The 25,217-nt window shown below is 43.6% G+C and overlaps 1 protein-coding gene across 10 annotated transcripts in view; it reads right to left on the reverse strand.

Moving 5' to 3' along the window:
• PKP4 (plakophilin 4) overlaps positions 1-25,217 on the reverse strand; it is a 3,210,231-nt gene that overhangs the window by 997,878 nt on the left and 2,187,136 nt on the right. For all 10 annotated transcript variants that reach the window (XM_044074755.1, XM_044074756.1, XM_044074758.1 and 7 more), the window contains one exon: positions 23,439-24,012. In XM_044074755.1, the coding sequence (XP_043930690.1) occupies positions 23,439-24,012 (574 nt within the window). The remainder of the gene's footprint in view (positions 1-23,438; positions 24,013-25,217) is intronic.

Consider the following 25,217-nt stretch of genomic DNA (forward strand, 5'->3'; position numbering starts at 1 on the left):
ATGTCAGGTGCCCCCCTAATGGGAAAGAATTAAATATAAAAGTACAATGATATACCTCCAACAAAAAAGCAAATACACCAAAAAGGCTTTTAAGCATAGTAAAGGAAAGCAGAGGTATAGCCAAAAGAAGTTAGGGGGCTGGAGGGAGGGTAACCAGGACTGCAACAGTGAATACACTCAAACATCTACATTTGTGGTAAGTGTACACAACTGTACTATGTGCTTCATGTTTCACTGTTGCAGTCATTACATTTGGGTAGATTCCCAAAACTATGGTTGGGATGAGGAATTTAGATAGCATTAGGACCAGCTATAATACCCTACAAGACTGCAGTGGCAAAGCCAGCTCTGGATTTAGAGAAAATTAGCCTTCCCCACTGCCCCTGCAGCAAATGCCACCAGCAGATTTCCTTTGAGGTTTAGTCTTGTCCAAGTAGAATCTAAGTTGTCTGTGCACATCCAAGGAATGCAGAATCCATCCCCCCTTTGTTCTGTGGATTGGGAAAGAAGGTTGGCAAATGAATGGACTGATTAAGAGCCACACTGGATACCACACTTTGGGCATAAAGGATGGATTGGTTCTGAGGGACACCCTGTCTGCATGAAAGATGATGAAAGGCTCCACTGCCATAAGGGCCTGTAATTCAGATACCCTTCTAGCTGAAGTGATTGCTAAAAGGAAAGCTGTTTTCCAAGAAAGAAAGTTTAAGTCTACAGTAGCAGCTGGCTCAAAAGGAGGTAGAGTGAGTTTCTCCAAAACAAAGTTATGGTCCCAGGCTGGGGTTGGAGCTCTCCTGGGTGGTCTCAAATTTTTGGCCCCTCTGAGGAACTGCTTGAGCAGTGGATGAGAGAAGAGGAGAGGTTCTGTGTTATAATGAGCTGAAATGGCTGAGGCATGAATTTTAATGAAGGAAAAAGACAAGCCCTTGTGAAGCATCTCAGTTAAGTACTGTAAAATCTGAGGTAAATTGGGCGCTGCTGTGCTCATCCCTTGAGATTGGTTCCAGGCACAGAATCTTTTCCATTTTTCAGCATACGATTTTCTAGTACTAGGCCTCCTTGCCTCTAAAATGATATGCGTCACAGGTTTACTGAGGGATGGTAAAGGAGAGATTATGTAAGTAGCCAGGCTGCAAGGTTCAGTGTTAGAAGTTGAGGGTGCAGAATCTGGTTCTCCTGCTGAGACAACAGGGAAGAAGTCTGAGGCAGGTGCCATGGGGATAACCATGACACACTGCACAGGAGAGGGTAACACCAGTGTTGGCATGGCCAGTCTGGAGCAATCACAATCATCCTTGGTTTGTCCTGTTTGATTTTTAGTAGTACTTTGGAGAGCAGAGGCAGAGGGGGGGGAAGGCATAGACTGATAGGTTTTTCCAGCTGAAGGACAGAGCATCCACTTTCCAGGCTTGTTTGTGGGGAGTCCTTGTGCAAAATTTGTCCAATTGGTAGTTCAGGGGAGAGGCAAACAGGTCTATATCTGGACTCCCCCCCATCTGCTTGTCAACATGTTGAAAATCCTTGGTTCCAGTTTTCACTTGTGTGGGTCCATGAGGTTTCTGCTTAGTCCTTCTGCCAGTGTATTTAATTTTCCTGGCAGGAACTGAGCTTGTAGATGCACTTGGTAGCTCAAGGCTGTGTTCCACAATGCCATGGCTAGTCTACAGAGGGGGTAAGAATGTGGACCCCCCTGCTTGTTTATGTACCACATAACAGTGTTGCTGTCAGTCTTTACCATTAGTTGTCCTGGAAGAATGTGGTCCTTGAAGGCTGTCAGAGCATTCTGTACAGCTAAAGTACAGTTTTGTACCTACCATAAATGTAGATGTTCGAGTGTTCACACTGCTGCAGTCATTACACTTGGGTTATCTTGCCATCAGGCGGTCCTGCAGTCGGCCTGAGTTCCAAAGTCTTGGTCTGGCGTCGGTTGCTGTCATTTCTTCCCTGATGTCAGAGCACCAGGGGTATACAAGATGCATCCGATGACAGTTTCTTCACTTTTCCTTGTCCCAGATGTCAGGTACCCCAAGTAGGTAGGCAATACATATTGCTAATCAAAAAATATACAATAAAAACAATACCTTCAGATACCAGTAAATACACCCCAAATGTTGTATAGGATAAAAAGGTATAGATAAGTCCAGCTAGTTCAGAGGGGATGGAGGGAAGGTAACCTGGACTGCAGCAGTGTGAACACTCGAACATCTACATTTATGGTAGGTACAAAAGTGTACTATGTTCATCATGTTACACTGCTGCAGTCATTACACTTGGGTAGAATCCCAAAGCTGAGGTTGGGTGACTGGTCTATAAAGAGTTAGGCTTGGCTATGAGACCCTGCAGAACTGCAGTGGCAAATCCTGCTCTGGATTTAGAGTAAAGAGGCAGGTAGTAATGCTTGGTAAAGGTGTGCACTGAACTCCAAGTTGCAGCCTCCAAAATTTCCTTGGTAGGTACTCCTCTGAGAAAGGCTGTTGAAGTGGCTGTTGCCCTAGTGGAATGTGGCCTAATGTTATTTGGGACTGATTTTTCATGCTGAGTGTAGCAGTACCAAATACAGTGTCCTATCCATTTGGATATCGTCTGCTTTGAGATAGCCTTGCCCTGTGATCCTGCAGCATATGCTACAAACAGTTGCTCAGTTTTCCTGAAAGCCTTTGTTTTGTCCAAGTAGAAGCATAACTGCCTGTGTATGTCCAAAGAGTGCAGAAGTTTCTCCCCTTTATTCTGGGGGTTTGGATAAAAAGTTGGCAAATGGATGGTTTGGTTAAGAGCCACACTAGATACCACCTTTGGCATAAAGGTAGGGATTGTCCTTAAAGATACCCTGTCCTGATGAAAAATTATAAATGGTTCCACTGCCATGAATGCCTGTAGCTCTGAGACTCTTCGTGTTGAAGTTACTGCCAGGAGCAGAGCTGTTTTCCATTATAAAAATTTTAGATCTGCTGTATTGGCTGGTTCAAGAGAGTCAGTTTTTCCAGAACGAAATTGAGGTCCCAAGTTGGTGTTGGTGCTCTCCGGAGCAGTCTTATGTTTTTAGCCCCTCTGAGGTACTGCTTTAGCAAGGGATGAAAGAATAAAGGAGGATCCGTGTTGTAATGTGCCGAAATGGCAGAGGCGTGGATCTTAATTGATGAGAAGGATAGGCTTCTGTCCAGCATCTCAGTTAAGTATTGTAAAATCTGAGGAATGTTTGGAACAAGAGGGTCAAGGCTTTGAGCCTGGTTTCAGACGCAGAATCTCTTCCATTTTTCTGAGTAAGCTTTCCTGGTGCTAGGCCTCCTGGCCTCCAAAATGACATCCATAACAGCTTTAGAGAGAGGTGTTGTTTGTTTGACTAATGTATCTGCCATGCAACCAGGTTTAGGGTTTTGAGCTGACCGTGCAGGATCTCATTGTTTTGTTGAGTCAGAAGGTGTGGAATTTGAGGCAAAATGCATGGTGGGCCTTGAACCAAGTTCCTTAAGATAGGGTACCAGTGCTGGAGTGGCCAGTCTGGGGCTATCAGGATCATCTGTGTTTTTTCTTGTCTGGCTTTTAGGAGTACCATTGAAAGGAGAGGCAGAGGCAGGAAGGCATAAACTTTTAGGTTTTCCAGCTGAACAGAAAAGCATCCACTTTCCATGCTTGCTTGTGAAAAGTCCTTGGGCAGAATTTTTGTAGTTGGCAATTTAGTGGGGAGGCAAAAAGATCTATGTCTGAACATCCCCACTTTTGCATTACCATGCTGAAGATTTGTGGATTCAATTTCCATTCGCGAGGGTCCATGATAGTTCTGCTTAGATCGTCTGCCAGAGTATTTTTCTTTCCTGGCAGGAATTGTGCTTGCAGGTGAACTTGATACGTTAGAGCTGTGTTCCACAAGGTCATGGCTTACCTGCATATGGGGTAAGAATGAGTGCCCCCTTGCTTGTTTATGTACCACATTACTGTGGTGTTGTCTGTCTTTAGTAGTAATTGTTCTGGATGTAGAAGGTCCTTGAAAGCTATTGGGGCATTTTTAACAGCCAACATTTCTTTTTGATTGATGTGAAGATGCATCTGGTCTGTGGTCCACTTGCCCTGAATGCATTTTCCTTCTATGTGTGCTCCCCAGGCATAATCCGAAGCATCTGTTGTTAGAGTTTGCCTGGCTGTGGGTTGGGTGAAAGGCTGACCCTTGTTTAGGTGACATGCCTGTGCCCACCATCGAAACTCCTGTTGTAGGCAGGGAATCATTGGTATTACTGTTTCTAAACTGTGAGAGTGTTGAGCCCAAACACTTTTCAGGTACCACTGTAATTTCCTCATATGCAGTCTGGCATATGGTATTAGTAGTATGCAGGATGCCATGAATCCCAGGGCCTGCAGAATTTTTCTTGCAGGGAGATGGGACTTTTTTGCCAGTAATTGAAAATATTCAGTTAGTTGAACTTGTTTGTCTGGTGTGAGGTAAGCCATCTGGGCCGTTGTATTTAAGCTGGCACCCAGGAATATAATCTGTTGTGAGGGCCCTAGTTTTGACATATTTTCGTTTATTGTGTAGCCTAGAGAAATTAGCAACCTTTTTACAAACGCCAGACGCTGTAGAAGAATGTCCTTTGTCTCTGCTTGAATGAGGCAGTCGTCCAGGTATGGATATATTTGAATTCCTTTTTGTCTGCAAAATGCAATTACTGGTGCCAGGCACTTTGTGAAAACCCTGGGCGCAGTAGCTAAGCCAAAGAGCAGTGCAGAGAATTGGTAGTGCGCATTGTACCAGCTTTGAATCTGAGGTATCTTCTGCAATTTTGTCTGATAGGGACATGCAGGTATGCCTCTGTGGTCCAGAGTAACAAGCCAAGCCTTCTTGCCCAGCATGGGTAGAAGCTGCTGTAATGTCAACATTTTGAACTTCGGAATATCCAGGTAAGTGTTCAGAATTGAAAGGTCTAGTATGGGCCTCCAGGCCTTGTCCTTTTCTGGGGACCAAGAAGAGTCTTGAGTAAAATCCTTGTCCCTGTTCCTGTTGTGGTACTTTGTGAATAGCTCTCATGTCCATGAGGGCTGAAATTTGTTTTTGTGCCTCTGCCCATTGATTTTGTGGCAGGTCTGGCATTCCTTTTAGCCTTGGTAAAGTATGAAAGTGGAATCTGTAATTTTGAGACACAATATTCAGGACCCATTTGTCTTGGGTGATTGTTTGCCAGTTTTGAGAAAAAAGTGCTAGTTTTCCCCCTAAGGGGGCTTCCAAAAGGGACGTGCTTGGCGTACGAAGGGGAAAGTCATTGTGACTGTTTCCTGTAAAGTTGAGACTTGTCCTCACAACCTTTTGGGGTTGAGGCGCCCCACTGCCGTTGTCTGTTTGAGCCTTGGGGTTGAGATCTGCCTCTTGGGCGTCTGTATCTGCCTCTCTGTGACCTATCTGACACTGGAAAGGACCAATTCTTTGTTGGTCAATTTCTGCTAAACCGAGGTGGTTGTACCTGTAAGAAATCCTTAACTGTTTGCATAGATTTAGCTTTATCCTCCATTTTCTTTAACACCTCTTCTGCCTTAACACAAAACAAAGTATCATGCTGTAAAGGAGCATCCAATAATTTTGCCTTAACACGATCAGGTAAACTTTGTTCTTTTAACCAAGCATGCCTTTGAATCACAGAACCTGTAACTGCGGCTCTACAAGAGGCCTCTAAAGAATCAAAACCACATTGCAGAGTATGTTTTCCCACCTGTTCAAATGCATGCAATAAATCCTGCATTTCTTTACAATCAGGAGCTTCTGAGCTTGCAAGTATTTTCTGTTTTAACTGAGCCATTAAATATTGTTGGTACTTAAGCATGTGAAACTGGCAATTTAACGCTCTTACTGCTAAGGCTGCAGAAGTGTATACTTTCTTCCCCCATCTATCCAAAGCTCTGGAATCTCTGTCAGAGGGTACTGGATTTTTTGCAATGGAAGCCTTAACCCCTTTTGGACCCTGGGAAATAGTTTCTGGGTCAGCAAAAGGGTTTTTATAATGAAACTTGTGAGAGTCAGGGGACTCTATAATACCTATCTGGCTTGGCTGGAGCAGGGGGCAAAGAGTCAGGAGATAAACTGGATTCAGAGAACACATCATCCACAATATCTAGCACTGGCGAAATAGCCAGGGGCCTGTGTTGAGGCAATAAGAGTAAATCCCTGAGCCTTTTCTTGGATTCTGAGTAATCCTGGCTTTCCCAGTGGAAATGCTCCCTCATGGTATGCAAAGTTTCCCCAAAAGAATAATCCTCAGGAGGAGAGGCTGAAGGGATAGATTCTTCAGCATCAGTGTCCTCATAGGGGGGTAGAGAGTATCCCTGGTCTGAAGAGGAATCAGAGGAAATGGAAACCTGATCAGAGGAGTCAGTCTGAATCCTGCCTAGGCCTTTTCTAAGGAGGGGGATGGGAACCCCTGATTAGAGTAATGAGGTCTTCGGTCATTTTAAGCATCTGCTTCTTAGGCATGGAGGACTGTCCAGGAGAATGCTGTACTTGTTTCTTTGTCTTTAATGGTACTTTTGTCTTGGCTGTTGTTTTAATGGTAAGTTGTGAAGGTCTGAAAACACCCTCAGAAGCCGATGCCTGCTCAGTGGCTCCGGACCCATCTGTAAGATTAGTTTCCGTAGGCCCAATACCTTGAGTTTCCAGAGGCCTAGATGTCTCCCATGTGGGAGTCGGAAGTGGCCTGTGGCTCTGAGGTAGCGGGTGTCAGGGGCTGCGAAAGCACCTCAGTGAGAACCGGCGACTGGCCTAGAAGAGGTTTTGTCGTCGGTTTTGGACCTCGGATGCCTGTCTTTATCCTTGTCTTTGTGTTTTTTCGGTATTGAGGTCGTCGGCTGATCCGACGGCATTGTATAATTGAACCTTCGGCCAAAGTAGTGCAAAGCAAAATCAAAACATCTTTTTATAGTGCATTTGTTAAATCTAGCACAAAACCGACAACTAGTGGTGTCATGATCAGGGCCTAGGCATGGAATATAGTAAGAGTGGAAGTCCTTATTAGGTATTTGCTTCCCACAAGAAATACAATTATTAACGTTTTCTGACATCGGTCTGAGGCAAGAAAAAAGTTTCCCCAATGGGGTACTTAGCTTTATTGAAGACTTCGGATCTGAAATTCGACTTTGAAAATCTCAGGAGTCGGCTGACCGGCACTTGCGAACTGCTTCTGCTTCAGGCACAGAGCAGCAAGAAAGATGAAGAAAATGGCGTCGGATGCATCTTGTATACCCCTGGCGCTCTGACGTCAGGGAAGAAGCGACAGCAAGCGACGCCGGGCCAAGACTTTGGAACTCAGGCCAACTGCGGGACCGCCTGACGACAGGATAACCCAAGTGTAATGACTGCAGCAGTGTAACACGATGAACATCATTTCTTTCTGATTGATATGCAGGTGCATTTGACTTGGGTTCCATTTTCCCTGAATGCACTTCCTGCCAGGTGAGGCCCCATGCATAGTCTGATGCGTCTGTTAGGGTTTGGGTGGCAGGGGGTGGTGTGAAAGGTAGTCCCTTGTTTTGGTGGCAGGCCTCTGCCCACCAAAGGAACTCTAGGCATAGGCAAGGTAAGACAGGGATCATTGTTTCTAGATCCTGAGAATGCTGACACCATAGGCTTTTTAGATGCCACTGTAGTTTCCTCATATGCAGTCTTGCATATGGAATTAGAAGAATGCAGGAGGCCATGAACACCAAGGCTTGCAGTATTTGCCTTGCAGATAGCAGGGTTTTTGTGGCCACTTGTTTGAAGTAAGTTGTCAAATGAATTTGTTTATCTGGCGTGAGGTAAGCCATCTGGGAAGTTGTATTCAAGCTTGATCCCAGGAATATAATTTGTTGACAGGGTACCAGGTGTGATTTCTTTTCATTTATGGTGTACCCCAGACAAGTTAGAACCCTTTGTACAAAGTCCAGATGATTCGAAAGTATGTCCTCGCTTTCTGCCTGAATTAGACAATCGTCCAGGTATGGGTATATTTGAATATTTCTTTGACTGCAAAATGCAATAATTGGAGCTAAGCACTTTGTGAATACTCTGGGCGCAGTAGATAAGCCAAAGGGCAGTGCAGAGAACTGATAGTGTGTAGCCTGCATTGAAGTGTAGGTATCTTCTGCAAGATTCCTTGATTCGGATTGTGCAGGTATGCTTCTTTTAAATCTAGTGTTGCCAACCAGGTATCTTTGCCTAACAGGAAGTAAACTGAAGTGTCAGCATCTTGAATTTTGGAATCTCCAAAAAGGTGTTTAGAGTAGACAGATCCAGGATAGGACACCATGAATTGTCTTTTCTGGGTACCAGGAAAAGTCTCGAGTAGAAACCTTGTCCCTTTTCCTCTTCTGGTACCAGATGAATAGACCCCATGCTTAAGAGATAAAGTACTTGTTTTTGGGCCTCTGCCCACTGATTTGGGGGTAGGTCCGGCCACCCACTTGGTGTTGGCAATGTGTGGAAGTGAAATCTGTATCCCTGGGACATTTAAAACCCATATGTCCTGGGTAATGAGTTCCCACTTCTTTGCATGAAGAGCAATCTTTCCCCCAAAAGAGGCAGTCAGTTGATAAGTGCTTGGAAATTTTAAAAAGGAAGTCATTGAGACAGTTTACCATAGGGGGAAGTCTTATTTCTCCCAGATTTGGAAGTGGAGGCCCCCCACTGCTTAGTCCTGTGTCTCCCCTGGGACTGAAACCTGGGGATTTTGCTGTGTCTGGGTTTGGTTTGAGAAGACCTGGAAGGGGCTGGTAAGGACTAATTCTTAGAGGGCCAGTGCCTACTAAATCCAGGAGGCCGAACTTGTAAAAAATATTTAACAGTTTACATAGATTTAGCTTTATCTTCCATCTTTTTAAGAACTTCCTCAGACTTGTTGCCAAACAGGCAGTCCTGATTTAAGGGAGCATCCAACAATTTAGCTTTAACATGATCAGGCAAAGATTGCTCCTTAAGCCAAGTATGCCTTCTGACCACAGACCCAGTAACAGAAGCCCTGCAAGAGGCCTCTAATGAACCAAAACCACAGTGCAAAGTATGTTTTCCAACTTGTTCAGCAGAATGCATTAAATTCTGTAATTCTTTATTTTCCACACAGTCAGGAATCAACATCATTTTCTATTTAAGCAATCCAATAACATGTTGCTGATACTTTAACATATGAAACTGGCAGTTTAAAGCCCTAATGGCCAAGGTTGCAGAAGTATAAACCTTCTTACCCCATCTATCCAGCACCCTGGAGTCTCTATCAGAAGGGGTAGGATTTTTAGCAGTAGAAGCCTTAATACCCTTGGGCCCCTGTGAAACTGTCTCTGGATTTTTAAAAAGGAGCTTGTGCGACTCGGGGACCCTGTAGTATCTGTCAGGTTTTCTGGGAGCAGGAGGTAAGGAATCAGGGGCCAAACTAGATTCAGAAAAAACATCAACAACGTCTACTACAGGAGGAATAGCTAAAGGCCTATGCTGAGGTAGGAGTAAGAAATCCCTAAGCCTCTTTTTTGAATCAGAAAAATCCTGGCTTTCCCAGTGGAAATGCTCCCTTTGAGTATGTAAGGTTTCCCCAAAAGAAAAATCCTCTGGAGGGGAAGCAGAGGGAATGGAGTCCTCTGCATCAGAATCCTCATAAGTAGACAAGGGCAAATCCAGCTCATCAGAAGAATCAGAAAAAACAGAATACTGGTCAGAAGATTCATAAACAACTTCAGTCCTAGGCCTCTTAGAAGGGGGGGGGGGTTGGCTACCCCTGATTAGAGTTATTAGATCTTCAGCCATTCTTATTTGTTTTTTAGGCATAGAGGCCTGAGCATGTGGCCTGGTTGTCGGTTTTTTAGGCATGGTTCAAGATTTAGGCCTAAGTGAAGAAGGAGGCGTCTGTTTAATATGCAAGTCCGTAGGCCTGAATGCACTCAGAAGCCGGTGCCTGCACAGCGGCTCCAGACCCAATCAAAGTAGACATCCGCGGGTTCCAGAGTTGACGCATTTCGCGGCATACCCGACTCTGAATGAGTCTCAGTAGAGGCCTGCGAATCAGAAATAGCGGGTATCAGGGGCTGCAAAAGCGCCTCACTGAGTACCGGTGAACTGGCGACTGGTTTAGGAGAAGCGTCATCAGCAGTTTTGGACCTTGGCAGGCTGTCTCTGTCTTTATCTTTGCGTTTTTTCAGAATCCCGGTAGTCAGATGGCTAACCGATGACATTTCTGGATAATTAAACCGAGAATCAAAATATTTAGAGGCGAAAATATACCGACAACAGATAGTGCGCTGATTAAATAAAGCACAAAACTGACAGCAAGGTACGTCGTGGTCAAGGCCTAGGCAAGGAATACAGTACGAATGAAAATCTTTATGAGGTATTTACTTTCCACATGTAATGCAATTATTAACTTTTACTGACATCGGTAGTAAGGAGCAAGAAAACGTTTCCCCAATGGGGTACTTAGTTTTAGTTGAAGACTTCAGTTCTGAAACTCGAAAATGAAAATTTCAGGAGTTGGCCGACCGGCACTTGTGAACTGCTTCTGCTTCGGGCACTGCACGGTAAGAAAGACTGATGTAATGGCGTCAGCTGCATGTTTTATACCCATGACGACCTGACGTCATGGAAGAAGGGACAGCAATCGACGCAGGACCCAAGACTTTGTTAATTAGGCCGACTGAGGGCTACCTGCAAGCAGATAACCCAAATGTTATGACTACAACAGTGAAACACGAAGAGCATCTGTCCATCTATATTCTGTTAGAATCTGAGGAAGAGAGGCCAGAGAGAGGTAAGGGAGTAAAGGGTGGAAGGTCTAAGATATGTACTACTCGGTGATCACACACATGTTGTGCTACTAAGGTAAAATCTGTAGCTGGAATACTTTGCAATGGATTAAAAACCGTGCAGCTGCGGTGCACCCAAACCAGCTCAAATGCAGGAGTTAAATACCACAAAAATTAGAAGATTCTAGTAACACAGAAATCTAGCCAATCCTGCTAGCCTCTGCTCTCTTTACTTATCAGCTTGGGCCAGACAAGGTCCAGGCAGCCCTGCTACTCTCACTGCAAAGATAGCCCCTCCCTACACAAGACCAGCTGCCAGAAATGCAGAGGCAAAAAAAAAAAACAAACTCTCAGCAACCTGTATCTAGACTATGCTACTACACTACTCAATTTAAGAATAAAGTAAAAAAAACACAGAAAAGCACATATTAACCACTTACAGACAAAAACAGAACGCACCGTATGAAAAACTACAGTTAAACAGTAATGAAATGCAGTAAAATACAGTTAAACAGTAACAAATTGCATGAACTGTTAGGTGCCTTTTGGAATATTTACTACAAGAGTCTCATTTCTTCTAACAGTGAGTTGGGGGCCTTGCCAACCTGCACTCCCTCCTTATGCTAGAGAAAACCATAAAGCTGGGATGTATTTTTCCCTACTGCATCCAGATTCTTTCCACATTGTTAGCTGTGCATTCAATACAGGTGTCAGCCTGAGGCTGTTTTTAAGTCTATTTATTCTAGCTGAAAAAAAAAAAGTTGATCCTTCACTATGACTAAGATAGTTTTTCATGTCATCAAAGTAGGTTACTAACTCCAAAAAAACAGCTTGAACTCCAAAAAAACCTCACTTAGAGCTCCTAAACACAGTAAATAACCATGAACGAATATAAAATACAACTTTTATATTCGTTCACGGTTATTTACTGTGTTTGGGAGCTGTAAGCGAGGTTTTTTGGAGTTCAAGCTGTTTTTTGGAGTTGGTAACCTGAGTTGTTTTTATCAGTTTGTTCATGTCATCAAAGTATACAACCACACTAATATGAGGCACAATAATGTTCTATTTTAATGTCCAGCTCTGCTAGCTGCAAAACTTCCATATTACAATTTCAGTAGCAGAAAAAAAAAAGGCAGGCCACATAATTAGGACTCCTCTAGCAACCAAGGGATTTCCTAACAACATCCACATAGACAACTGTGGCCAGAGCTACCCTGGCCCTAATACTGACCCCTTAAAAGCTCTACTCAAAGTGAAACCAGGCTGACTTACATGAGCTTTCACCTGTTTAAAGCAAGATCACAATTTGTGCCTGGAGTGCTCGATGCTCAGACTAGATTACACTTCAGAAACATGCTAACTTAACACCTGCTATACCTTGTACACACACTGCTAAAACCACTCTCTCTTCCTCTTAATTCCACAATGCCAGCATGGAATAAGCCCTACAAGCAAAGATCCCTTTAAGCCTCACTAACAGCTACCCAACCTAATGCCTCAATGGAGATAAACCCTTTAGTAACAAACACCCCCACATCGCTGGAGGAAACTGCCTAAATCCATAAAATGCATCTAAAGCTAACCTTCAAAAATGCCCTGTGCAAACAAAAATCAAGCAATAACTACACTGACTGCAAACGTCTCAGGCTAAATAAAAGTCATATCCATTTCCACTTGCTGCTTACTTTTTTTTTTTTTTTTTTAATAAATTTTCCATTTATAATCATCAAGAACATGCATGTTGGTATACATTGTTTAGAAATGTAAATTTTGTTCCTTGAAAAGAAAACATGCCTGCACATGTACAATTTTGTATTTTTACTCGCTTACAAGCAATGCAAATAATTTCTAACTACATGTTTAAAATATGTAGTTTTGGACTAATCATATGTACAATCAACTGTATGTAGTATTTATTTTGCAATTTGTTTTTATTTGAAAATGTTCATGATTTAGGCTTACTATACAAACACTGCATAAGCAGGATTATTAATAACTGAACCAGTACATAAAATGTAACTCCCACCCCAGCAGAACTTATGTAAATAAAATTCTGAACGCACTAAAAAATTACTACCTAAAATTTTATTTGCCAGCTGTCTCGTGCTTTCTCATCTTAGTCAACACAATATCTTTAACCATATTAAATGTAATTTAGTTGCAGTAAAAATTAACAGCATTAAACAAGGTTAGTTAACACATGCTTTTATCCACTGCTGTATCACAGGGAAGTGAATTACATCTTGATAAAAGAATGGCTACAAGACAGGAAACAATGCAGTTAAGATGTCACTCAATTACAGAACAAACGTACTCAATCCGAACACACACACACACACACACACACACACACACACACACACACACACACACACACACACACACACACACACACACACACACACACACACACACACACACACACACCTAGAACAAGGTTATTCATGAGTGCTTAATTACTGAACAATGCCAAAGAAACCACGAATGCTGGCAAAATTCCACATGGACAGGAAGGGTAATATAACTTCTGTATAGAAAACACACTCCAGTCCAGAACCAAACCTGAGAACCATTCCCTGTAAGGTAACAGTGACACAATTTTGCTGCAACCACTGTGTCCTCTTATTTTTTAATACTTTTTGCTTTGCCCTAGCTGTGTTAGTAAACTACTCTTGTATTGAACTCTGGTCTCCTCTGCAACAGAAGATGTGTCCAGATGGACCTAACACAATTAAACAACATGGAAAGAATAACTGAATGAAAATCAGCAATACAAACAATGCACATTATTTACTGAGCCATGAACTGGACAATGTTTCCTTTGTGTTCTGGGAAATGGCCTAAAAGGATTTCATCTGTGTGTCTCAGAATGGATCGTTACTGCTGTAGCAGTTTGTCTGACTGAAACAAGACAGTACAGACAACCTGACCAGCTCATCAAAACCAATCTGACAATGAGGGGCAGGTTAACTATGCTAGGTTTATGCTTACTTAGTACAAAGTGAATACAGAAGCTATACACTGGCTGTGCAGATTTTTCCATAATGCTGTTCTGAAAATCATAAAACTGGTTTCAAGCAACTCCTATGTCTTCCGACTCACATGGCTGAACAAAGTAAACAAATGACCTTTTAACAGAAAGTACAGTTGTGTACCTACCATAAATGTTGATGTTAGAGTGTATTCACTGTTGCAGTCATTACAATTGGGTTATCCTGCTGGCAGGCTACCCGCAGTCGGCCTGAATTCCAAAGTCCTGGTCCGGCGTCAGTTGCTGTCGCCTCCTCCCTGACGTCAGTGCGCCAGGGGTATAAAGATACAGCCAACGCAATTTTCTTCAGTTTTTCGTGCCCCAGATGTCAGGTACCCCCAAAAGAGTAGGCTAATTTATGCCAATAAACATGCATGCAGTAAAGTAAAACTCTACCTTCATCTATAAGCAAATACACCACATAGGTTGTATAGAATAGTGAAGTACAGATAAGGCCCAGCAAAGGAAAGGGGGATGGTGAGTGGGTAACCTGGACTGCAACAGTGAATATACTCGAACATCTACATTTAGTACACAACTGTACTATGTTCATCGTGTTTCACTGTTGCAGTCATTACAATTGGGCAGAATCGCAAAGCTAAGGTAGGGCGGCTGGGGCTAAATAGGATTAGGAGAGGCTATGAGGTCCTGCAGAACTGCAGTGGCAAAGCCTGCCCTGGATTTAGAGTAGAGAGGTAAGTGATAGTGCTTTGTAAAAGTATGCACTGAACTCTAAGTTGCAGCCTCTAAGATGTCTTTTGGTTGGTACTCCTCTGAGGAAAGGCTGATGAAGTGGCTGCTCTGGTTGAATGTGGCCTAATACCCTTAGGCACTGATTTGCCATGCTGTGAATAGCAGAAACGAATGCAGTGGCCTATCCATTTTGAAATAGTCTGCTTTGAGATAGCCTTTCCTTGTGATCCTGCAGCATATGCCACTAGAAGCTGCTCAGTCTGTCTGAAAGCTTTGGTTCTGTCCAAGTAGAAGCGTAGCTGCCTGTGAATGTCCAAAGAATGCAGAAGTCTCTCACCCTTATTCTGTGGGTTTGGATAAAAGGTAGGCAAATGAATTGATTCAGAGCCACACTGGACACTACCTTAGGCATAAATGTCGGGTTTGTCCTCAGAGAAACCCTGTCCTGATGGAAAATGATAAAGGGTTCCACAGCCATGAGTGCCTGTAACTCTGAGACTCGTCTTGCAGAGGTTATTGCTAGGAGCAGAGCTGTTTTCCAAGATAAGAATTTTATATCAGCTGTAGCGGCTGGCTCAGAAGGAGGCAGTATGAGTTTTTACACGACATAATTTAGGTCCCATGCAGGTACTGGCGCTCTCCTTGGAGGTCTTAAGTTTTTGGCCCCCTCTGAGGTACTGCCTTAGTAATGGATGAGAAAATAGAGGTGCCTTAGTAATGGATGAGAAAATAGAGGTGGTTCTGTATTGTAGTGAGCTGAAATGGCAAAGGCATGAATCTTAATTGAGGAAAAGGATAGGCCTTTGTCCAGCATCTCAGTTAAGTATTGTAAAATCTGAGGAATACTCGGTACAATTGTGTCAATTCCTTGTGCCTGGTTCCAAGCACAGAATCTCTTCCACCTTTCTGCATAAGATTTTCTGGTGCTAGGCCTCCTGGCCTCCAAAATAACATCCATCACTGCTTTAGACAGAGGCGTGTTTTGAATGGTTACATTATCCGCCATGCTGACAGGTTTAAGGTCCTGAGATGGCTGTGAAGGATCTGACTATTTTGTTGGGTCAATAAGTGAGGAATTTGAGGCAATGACCAGGCTGGGCAGTGAGACAAGCTCTTTAGGATTGGGTACCAGTGTTGGCAGGGCCAGTTTGGGGCAATCAGTATCATTTTTGGCTTCTCTTGTCTGACCTTTAGGAGTACCTTGGGGAGGAGAGGCAGTGGGGAAAGGCATATACTGTTAAGTTTTTCCAGCTGAAAGATAGAGCATCCACTTTCCATGCTAGCTTGTGATTTGTCTTTGTGCAGAATTTCTGTAGTTGGCAGTTGTGAAGCGAGGCAAATAGGTCTATGGCCGGGCATCCCCAGTTCCTTGTTATCATGCTGAAGACTTGTGGATCCAATTTCCACTCGTGGGGAAACATTAGGTTTCTGCTTAGTCTGCCAGGGAAGTTATCCTTCCTGGCAGGTATTGTGCTTGCAGATGTACTTGGTAAGTCAATGCTGTGTCCCACAAAGTCATGGCTAGTCTGCAGAGGGGGTAGGAATGCGTGCCTCCCTGCTTGTTTATGTACCACATGACTGTAGTATTGTCCATCTTTATCAATAGTTGTCCTGGATGAAGTAGATCCTTGAAGGCTGTCAGGGTATTTTGAACAGCTAGCATCTCTTTTTGATTGATATGTAGATGCTTTTGGCTTGCGGACCATGTGCCCTGAATACATCTTCCTGCCATATGGGCCCCCCAAGCATAATCTGATGCATCTGTTGTTAATGTCTGCCTGGCTGTGGGTAAAGTGAAAGGCTGTCCCTTGTTGTGGTGACAGGCCTCTGCCCACCATCAAAACTCCTGTTGCAGGCAGGGAATTAGGGTAATTATTGTTTCCAGGCTGTGGCAATGTTGAGCTCAAACTCTTTTTAGATACCATTGTAGTTTCCTCATATGCAGTCTTGCATATGGAATTAGCAGAATGCAGGATGCCATGAAGCCCAAGGCCTGCAGAATTTTTCTTGCAGATAACTGGGTCTTTGTTGCCAACATTTTGAAATAAGTAGTCAGTTGTCTTTGTTTGTCTGGCGTGAGATAAGCCATCTGGGCAGCTGTATTTAAGCTTGCACCCAGGAATATTATCTCTTGTGAGGGTACTAGTTTTGATTTCTTTTCGTTTACTATGTACCCTAGGCATGTTAGTAATCTTTTTACAAACTCCAGATGCTGTAGTAAAATGTCCTTGTTCTCTGCTTGAATACGGCAATCGTCCAAGTAAGGATACATTTGTATTCCTCTTTGTCTGAAAAATGCAATTACTGGTGCCAGACATTTTGTGAAGACCCTGGGCGCAGTAGATAAGCCGAAGGCCTGTGCAGAGAATTGGTAGTGCATTGAGCTAGCTATAAATCTGAGGTATCTTCTGCATGAATGTCGGACTGGGACATACAGGTATGCCTCTTTTAGGTCTAAAGTCACAAACCATGCCTTCTTGCCCAGCATGGGCAGAAGCTGCTGCAGAGTCAACATTTTGAATTTCGGAATATCCAGAAATGTGTTTAGAATAGACAGGTCCAGTATTGGTCTCCATGCATTGTCCTTTCTGGGCACCAAGAAGAGTCTTGAGTAAAATCCTAGTCCCTGCTCTTGCTGTGGCACTCGCTGAATGGCCCTCATGTCCATGAGGGCTGAAACTTGTTTTTGAGCCTCTGCCCATTGATTGTGTGGCAGGTCTGGCATTCCGTTTGCCCTTGGCAGGGTGTGAAAATGGAACCTGTAGCCTTGAGAAACTATATTCTGGTCCCATTTGTCCTAGGTGATCCTGTGCCAATTTTGTGAAAAAAGTACTAGTTTTCCCCCTAAAGGGGCTGCCAGAAGATACGTGCTTAGTGCTGGCAGGGGAAAGTCATTGAGACTGTTTCCTGTATGGCTGTGATTTATCTTCTCCGCTTCTGGAGGTAGAAGCACCCCATTGTTTAGGCCTGTATGAGCCCTGGGGCTGGGATCTGCCTCTGGGGCATCTGTATCTGCCTCTTTGTGGCCTGTCTGACACTGGAAAGGACCAATTTTTTTGCAGGCCAGTTCCTGTTAAATCTGGGAGGTTGTACCGGTAAGAAATCCTTGACTGTTTCCATAGATTTAGCTTTGTCCTCCATTTTCTTCAGCACCTCTTCTGCTTTAACACCAAACAAGGTATCATGCTGTAATGGAGCATCTAATAATTTTGCTTTAACATGATCAGGCAGATTCTGTTCCTTTAACCAAGCATGCCTCCTAATGACAGAACCCGTAACAGCGGCCCTGCAGGAGGTCTCCAGAGAATCAAAATCACATTGCAAAGTATGCTTTCCCACTTGTTCATTTGCATGCAATAAATCCTGCATTTCTTTGTTTTCTGCACATTCATAATTTGTCAACATTTTTTGTTTTAGTAGTGACATAAGATATTGTTGATATTTAAGCATATGAAACTGACAGTTTAAGGCCCTTACAGCCAAGGTAGCAGAAGTGTAAATCTTTTTCCCCCCATCTGTCCAGGGCCCTTGAATCCCTATCAGAGGGGATAGGGTTTTTTGCTGTGGACACCTTGACCCCTTTGGGACACTGAGATATAGTTTCTGGGTCAGCAGCAGGGATTTTATAAAGAAATTTATGTGAATCAGCAACCCTGTAATATCTGTCTGGCTTAACAGGAGCTGATGGTAAAGAGTCAGGAGTGAGACTGGACTCTATAAACACATCATCTACAATGTCTAAAACAGGAGGAATAGCAAGGGGCCTGTGCTGAGGTAGTAAAAGAAAATCTCTGAGCCTTTTCTTAGATTCAGAGTAATCTTGGCTCTCCCAATGAAACTGCTCCCTCACAGTATGCAGGGTCTCCCCAAAAGAATAATCTTCAGGAGGAGAGGCTGAAGGGATAGATTCCTCAGCATCAGAATCCTCATAAGGAGGAAGAGAGTATCCCTGTTCAGAAGAGGAATCAGAGGAAATGGAAACCTGATGTGAAGATTCATATTCATTCTCTTGCCTAGGTCTTTTATCTGGAGGGGGATGGGAACCCCTGATCAAAGTAATTAGGTCTTCGGCCATTTTAAGCATCTGTTTTTTAGGCATGGAGGCCTGTCCAGGGGAATGCTGTACTTGTTTCTTTGTCTTTAGAGGTGCTTTAGTCTTTGCTTTTGAAGCTGAAGTCATTTTTACATATAATTGTGCTGGCCTGAAAACACCCTCAGAAGCCGATGCCTGCTCAGCGGTTCCGGACCCATCTGAGGGAATAGTTTCCGAGGGTCCAATACCTTGAGTTTCCAGCGGCCTAGTCGGCTCCACAAGGGAGTCGGAAGCGGCCTGTGGCTCTGAGGTACCGGGCATCAGGGGCTGTGAAAGCGCCTCACTGAGAACCGGCGACTGGCCTAGCCGAAGCCTCATCGGTTTTGGACCTCGGATGTCTGTCCTTTTCTTTGTCTTTGCGTTTTTTATAAATTCCGGTAGTCGGCTGTTCCAATGGCATTATATAATTAAATCTTCTGCCGAAAAAATGAAATGCAAAATCGTACCGACGCTTAATAGTGCATTGGTTAAATCTAGCACAAACGCACAAAACCGACAACTAGCAACGTCGTGGTCAGGGCCTAGGCAAGGAATACAGTAAGAATGAAAATCCGTATGAGGTATTTGCTTCCCACAAGAAATGCAATGATTAACTTTTTCTGACATAGGTCTGGAGCAAGAAAAAAGTTTCCCCAATGGGGTACTTCGCTTTAATGAAGACTTTGGATCTGAAATTCGAACTTGAAAATCTCAGGAGTCGGCCAACCGGCACTTGCGAACTGCTTTTGCTTCAGGCACCGCACGGCAAGAAAGACTGAAGAAAATGGCGTCGGCTGTATCTTTATACCCCTGGCGCACTGACGTCAGGGAGGAGGCGACAGCAACCGACGTCGGACCAGGACTTTGGAATTCAGGCCGACTGCGGGTAGCCTGCCAGCAGGATAACCCAATTGTAATGACTGCAACAGTGAAACACGATAAACATCAGTACTCTCACTTCAGGCACATGAACTTCCTTAATGTTACACCAAATCTTATATATCATGTACCTTTGGAGTAAATTAATTACTATATTTAATGAAAAAGCATTTCTTTGTGCCAGTCCCAAGCCCGTTTAAATGGGGAGGGTTGCGTCAGGAAGGGCACACGGTGTAAAATGTTGCCAAATTATACATGCGGACAACAGTACAGAAATACATACCGGATTGGTCGAGGCCTGCGTTAACGACAACCGCCACCAGTACTGTTGGACAACAGGGTGCTGGCAGAAGTTGGGCTACCACTGGCTGAAGAAGAAGAGGAAGGCATGCCCGAAGGCAGGTAAAGGCTAGGACTGTGGTAGTGAGGTTCGGAACTTTGAATGTTGGCAGTATGACTAGTATAGGGAGAGAGCTAGCTGATATGATGGACAGAAGGAAGGTTGGTATATTGTGTGTGCAAGAGACCAAATGGAAGGGGAGCAAGGCTAGGTGTATCGGAGGCAGGTTCAAATTGTTTTATCATGGTGTGGATGGGAGGAGAAATGGCGTACGGGTTATCTTGAAGGAACAGTATGCTAAGAGTGTTTTGGAGGTGAAAAGAGTGTCTGATAGAGTGAAGTTTATGAAGCTGGAAATTGATGGTGTAATGATGAATGTCGTTAGTGCATATGCTCCACAAGTTGGGTGCGCGATCAATGAGAAAGAAAAAGTTTGGAGTGAGTTGGATGAAGTGGTGATCACTGTACCCAAAAGTGAGAGAGTGGTGATTGGAGCAGATTTCAAAGGGCATGTTGGTGAAGGGAACAGAGGGGATGAGGAAGTGATGGGTAGGTATGGTGTTAAGCAAAGGAATGCAGAAGGTCAGATGGTAGTAGATTTGGCGAAAAGGATGGACATGGCTGTGGTGAATACGTATTTTAACAAGAGGGAGGAGCATAGAGTGACATACAAGAGTGGAGGGAGATGCACACAGGTGGATTATATTTTATGTAGAAGGGCCAGTCTGAAGGAGATTGGAGACTGTAAAGTGGTGGCAGGGGAAAGTGTAGTTAGGCAGCATAAGATGGTGGTTTGTAGGATGACACTGGTGATTAAGAGGAGGAGGAGCAGTGTGAGGGCAGCACCAAGGATCAAATGGTGGAAATTGAAAAAGGGTAATTGTGAGGTGGAGTTCAGGAAAGAGTTAAGACAGGCACTGGGTGGCAGAGAAGAGTTACCGAACAGCTGGGTAACTACAGCAGAGCTAGTAAGGGAGATGGCTAGAAAGGTGCTTGGGTGTGACATCTGGACAGAGGAAGGAGGACAAGAAGACCTGGAGGTGGAATGAGGAAGTAAAGGACAGTATACAGAGAGAGGATGGAGAAGTAGTAGAGGGATGAAGAAAGTAGACAGGAGTATATATACCTCCACCATTTTGCCTCAACCTTAGAACACTAGAAGTATAAGGAGATGAGGTGCATGGCAAAGAGACAGGTGGCGAAGGTTAAGGATAAGGTGTATGAAGAGTTGTATGAAAGGTTGGACACTAAGGAGGGAGAAAAGGACCTGTACCGATTGGCTAGACAGAGGGACCGAGCTAGTAAAGATGTGCAGCAGGTAAAGGTGATAAAGGATAATGAGGGAAACGTACTCACAAGCGAGGCGAGTGTGTTGAGCAGATGGAAAGAGTACTTTGAGGGGCTGATGAATGAAAAGAATGAGAGAAGGTTGGATGATGTGCGGATAGTGACTCAAAGTGCAGTGGATTAGCAAGGAGGAAGTAAGGACAGCTATGAAGAGGATGAAGAATGGAAAGGTTGTTGGCCCAGATGACAAACCTGTAGAAGCATGGAGGTGTTTAGGTGAAATGGCAGTGGAGTTTTTAACTAGATTGTTTAATGGAAACTTGGAAAGTGAGAGGATGCCTGAGGAATGGAGAAAAAGTGTTTTTGTACCGATTTTTAAGAATAAGGGTGATGTGCAGAGCTGTAGTAACTACAGAGGGATTAAATTGATCAGTCACAGTATGAAGTTATGGGAAAGAGTAGTGGAAGCTAGGTTAAGAAGGGAGGTGATTAGTGATCAGCAGTATGGTTTCATGTCAGGAAAGAGCACTACAGATGCGATGTTTGCTCTGAGAGTGTTGATTGAGTAGTACACAGAAGGTCAGAAGGAGTTGCACTGTGTCTTTGTGGACTTAGAGAAAGCATATGACAGGGTGCCTAGAGAGGAGTTGTGGTATTGTATGAGGAAGTCAGGAGTGTCAGAGAAGTATGTAAGAGTGGTACAGGATATGTATGAGGGTAGTGTGACAGGGGTGAGGTCTGCGGTGGGAGTGATGGATGCGTTTAAGGTGGAGGTGGGATTACATCAAGGATCAGCTCTGAGCCCCTTCTTATTTGCAATGGTGATGGACAGGTTGACAGACGAGATCAGACAGGAGTCCTCGTGGACTATGATGTTTGCAGATGACATTGTGATCTATAGTGAAAGTAGGGAACAGGTGGAGGAGACCCTGGAGAGGTGGAGATATGCTCTAGAGAGAAGAGGAATGATAGCAGGACTAAGACAGAATATATGTGTGTGAATGAGAGGTAGGATAGAGGAATGGTGGGGATGCAGGGAGTAGAGGTGGCGAAGGAGGATGAGTTTAAATACTTGGGATCAACAGTTCAGAGTAATGGTGAGTGTGGAAGAGAGGTGCAGAAGAGAGTACAGGCAGGATGGAGTGGGTGGAGAAGAGTGTCAGGACTGATTTGTGACAGACGAGTACCAGTAAGAGTGAAAGGGAAGGTCTACAAGAGGGTAGTGAGACCAGCTATGTTATTATGGGTTGGAGACAGTGGAATTGACAAAAAGGCAGGAGTCAGAGCTGGACGTGGCAGAGTCAAAGATGTTAAGATTTGCACTGGGTGTGACGAGGTTGGACAGGATTAGGAATAAGTATATTAGAGAGTCAGCCCAGGTTGGAAGATTTGGAGACAAAGCCAGAGAGGCAAGATCACGTTGGTTTTGACATGTGCTGAGGAGGGATGCAGAGTATACTGGGAAAAAGATGCTAAGGATGAAGCCACAAGGTTAACAGGAAAAGAGGAAGGCCTAAGATCAGGTTTATGGATATGGTGAGAGAGGACATGCAGGTGATTGGTGTGACAGAGCAAGATGCAGAGGACAGGAAGAAATAGAAACAGATGATCCGCTGTGGCGACCCCTAATGGGAGCAGCCGAAAGAAGAAGATGATTTAACGAACAAGCACACTAACTGGGTCAAAACATTTTCATCTGCTTCACATGCAATCATTTCCTTTTTAGTCCATGTTTGATGCACAATTATCTTCTTAAATTAGCATTATAATAACGTCACTTACCATGCTACCAGGAAAAGTGTAGGACAGCCAGACTATTATCATTATTATTATTTACTATTCATCTCACTGGCAAAAATGTTTTGTAAATATATACCTATATTGGTCCAATAAAAGGTATTATATCACATCTGTATTCCAGTCTCTTACTGCTTTCTGTAAGCGGACTGACCAGGTATTTCTTGAATAGTGTTCTTTCAGAAATAACGCATTTTTTCATTCAAGACCAAAGTGAAGCCACAGTGATGAAGCACTGATAAGATCCCAGCTCTACCACACTTCTAAAGTTCCACCATCACTACTTTTCAAACAAATGCACAGCAAATTACAAGTCAGGTTCTCACCAGTATACTGTTAGAATACACAAGTGTTAACGTGTGAATCACTAGTCCACAAAAATATACTGCACACTAGTACAACAGCGGAAAACTTTTAAGTGCATTTAAAAATGTATCAACTACTTTAATATTTCTCGCAAAATAACCATCTAAATGCACTGCTCTCAAATACATTTCTAGGGCTCAACATTCAAGAAAAAACATATACTTTTGGGCTGCTGTCTTCACACATAATTAGTGAAAAGCAGAAAAGCACCTAGACTGTGTTAACAAATTACTAACCTGTAAGACTGTCTGGCCGAGGTGGAACCATTCTTTCATAAATGTCATATGACTGGGGTCCATACTGATCAATGTCTTGGTGAAATGTTCTTTGTAAATCTGTCCCTATGTGCTGTGGAACTGCAGTCATTCCAGGTCTTTTGGGGGAAGAAGATCCAATTTGGGCTTGAGAAGGAGATCCCAGTCTTGTTTTAGTTTCGAGCATAGTGAGGGGTGAACCAACTCTGACAGACATTCCTAGATTCTGAAAGGGTGATGCTGCACGACTTGGATTGGTAGACGGCCTGGAAGTGACTGAAGAGATCCTACGGATTCCTGAAGGTGACGCAGCTCTTTGCAAGGTGTAAGGGGAGCCTCCTCTTTGTGTTGGTAAGGTTGAGGAGGGAAAGACACTAGATCCAAGAGATCTGGGTTCCGTAACAACTGGAGAAGCATAACCACTTCCTACTGAAGTCCTCAATGATCCTCTTGGTGGAGAAATACCAGTGCCATAAGCAGGAGACTGTGTCCTAGATGGAACAGAGCTAACCCGTCTCATTGCTCTGTTAGACAATGCAGTTATTGTTGTTGGAGGCTGCAAAAGAAATGTTTACAGTTTATGACGTAAAATCATTAGACTGCATTTTTAAGTTTATAACCATTTTTCAGCCACTATTTCAATATAGCTGTGTGAAGGGGTACTGGATGTTCCTATTATACAGTATTGAACAGCTAGACGTTTATGTTACTTACTCTTTCCATCTGTCTACTCTGGATGGTCTGAAATGCAACTTTACCAAAAAACGGCCAGCACCAAGCTAGTGGAACAAACTTATTTATTTATAGTGGCAACACCATCAAGGTGATGTGGGGATCACAATACCCCAAAAATGATCAGACCGGTTTCGGTAACTGAGGAAGGCAGGTTATGCCAAAACAGGTCTGATCATTTTTTGGGTACTGTGGTCTCCACATCACCTTGATGGTGTTGCCACTATTCCACTAGCTTGATGCTGGCCGATTTTTGGTTGAGTTGCATTTGGTATGGCCATTTGCACCTGCCATACTTGCGGATCCATTCTTTCTGAATTGCAACCCATAAACATAGATTTAGCCCTACCACTTAGCAAATTAGTGCCTCTTCAATTAATTTTTTTATACCTCCTTAATTCTAGACAAAGTCACACAGATGTCACACCTCATCCCATCAAGTAAATGGCATAAGGTGGAGAACTAATGCTGGAGAGGATGCCAGTCAATGGCACAATGCCTATATTTAGCACACTGCATACACCTGTGGCATTTTGCAGGACTGTCAGTTTACTGACTAATATCACAGAGGAAACCTGAGACCCCAGTGTAGGAAAAACAAAATTAGGACACAGGACAGCCATGCAGCTTCATCTCACTTCCAAATTCATCTTGGCTACCCATCTATGCTCCTAACACTTTCATCCTTTCTGTGCTCTTCTCACCTTCTTCCTTTAATATCCTAAGTACCCACATAATGCCCCCATTTCCTTTTAGAATTACATTGTTAGTTTCACCACCTGCTCTGTACTTCCCAGTCACCTGGCTGATGCTGTTAATGGCCTCTACTGGCCTACTTTCCTTACAAGTTAGATCCTACATGAAAGGCCACAATGGAGTGTTGCACACAAGGTAAAAATCATCTCCGCTTCTCCTAACTTTTGTCCTTTACTTATGCAATTAAGAATTCTGTTTGCTGTTCCCATAACCCTCTTGCATTGAATTGAATATCTCATCTTAGCATGATTTGGATATATATATTTCCATCCA

The sequence above is a fragment of the Protopterus annectens genome, chromosome 6.part0 (genome assembly GCF_019279795.1).
Source record: "Protopterus annectens isolate FY-2018-M chromosome 6.part0, PAN1.0, whole genome shotgun sequence".
Classification (NCBI taxonomy): domain Eukaryota; kingdom Metazoa; phylum Chordata; order Ceratodontiformes; family Protopteridae; genus Protopterus; species Protopterus annectens.